Source organism: Salpingoeca rosetta (genome assembly GCF_000188695.1).
Source record: "Salpingoeca rosetta unplaced genomic scaffold supercont1.24, whole genome shotgun sequence".
Taxonomy (NCBI): Eukaryota; class Choanoflagellata; order Craspedida; family Salpingoecidae; genus Salpingoeca; species Salpingoeca rosetta.
In genome coordinates this window covers 653,203-654,327 of record NW_004754910.1, presented here as the reverse complement: position 1 = coordinate 654,327, position 1,125 = coordinate 653,203, and the positions used below count along the sequence as shown (strand labels likewise).

Sequence of the window (1,125 nt, the reverse complement as noted above, 5' to 3'; positions counted from 1 at the left end):
TGCGAACACAACACAGTTGCCTCACTTGCGCCTGCTGCCCTGGTGCCCCACAAACTCGACGCTGCCTCGTGCATGTGCATGCAGTGCATGGGCTTGGTGGTCCTCCACACCTCCATTGCCATTGCCATTAGCACTGCCGCTGCTGGTGGTGGTGGTGGTGGTGGTGGTGCCGTTAGCTGGTGGGAGTGCGCACAGATCCACGGTGTGCTGCTGCGTGTGCGGGCACAGCTGCACGTCGTTGCCGTAGCTCGTGCCAAGTGCACCATCGCTCCCGGCACTGTCGCCTGCGCATGTTAGTTGTTGTAGAGAACACAACACAGGAGCGAGTCAGTGCGTGAGTGTTTGTGTCAGTGAGTGAGTGTATGTGTCAGTGTGTGTGTGTGTATGTGCGTGTGTGTATGTGCGTGTGTTTGTGTGTGTGTATCGTGCGTGTGCTTCTGAAGTCAACATGGCGATTGGCACTTGCAAGAAACAGGAGGGAGTGCCTCCAACCACACAGAACACACAAAAAGTGCGCGCGCACAATCACAATCACACGTACAATCAAAATCACACACACACACACACAGTCACAATCGCACACAGCACGCATCCATCCGTCGCGCGTCGTCCAAAAAAAATCCTTACCGCCTTGGGAGTCGCCTCCACTCTCCTCATCGCCGTCCTCATCGTCATAGTCATCTCCATACTCGTACTCGTCGTCCTCGAGCGACTCCTGCGGGCGCACGGCGGGCTGTCGACCAAGTGCAAACAGCAGCCGGTTCCACGGGCTGAACCGCGCGCGCATGTTTGCCCAGCGGCCATCGTGGGATGCGGAGGAGGCCTCATCGTGGGACGGAGAGGGCGGTGACGGTGGCGATGGTGGCGACTGCGAGCCTGGCCGTTGCGCAGGCGGTGTGGCAGACGAAGGAGACGAGGAGGAGGAGGAGGAGGAGTGTGACGTGAGTGTGCTGCGGTGGGGGATGTGTCCGTGACCAGCGTCGGTTTGAGCGAGAAGCTTACGTTCTGTGGTGAGCCAAGGCAGCGCAACATTCAACCACGAGTAGCGTGTGAGGAATGATGTCATGCGGCAGAGGGAGAAGAAGCACAAGCAGGAGATCAAGCGAATGTTGTGCCGTTTGGTAC

At 58.4% G+C, this 1,125-nt stretch overlaps 1 protein-coding gene across 1 annotated transcript; it reads right to left on the bottom strand.

Annotated features, from left to right (window-relative positions):
• Positions 1–21: 21 nt before the first annotated feature.
• PTSG_08645 (uncharacterized protein) lies at positions 22–1,066 on the bottom strand (the record flags this gene model as incomplete). Its single annotated transcript, XM_004990378.1, has 3 exons — positions 22–284; positions 628–876; positions 1,003–1,066. The coding sequence occupies 3 exons, from the start codon at positions 1,064–1,066 to the stop codon at positions 22–24; spliced, it is 576 nt and encodes a 191-aa protein (XP_004990435.1).
• Between the last annotated feature and the right edge of the window lie 59 nt (positions 1,067–1,125).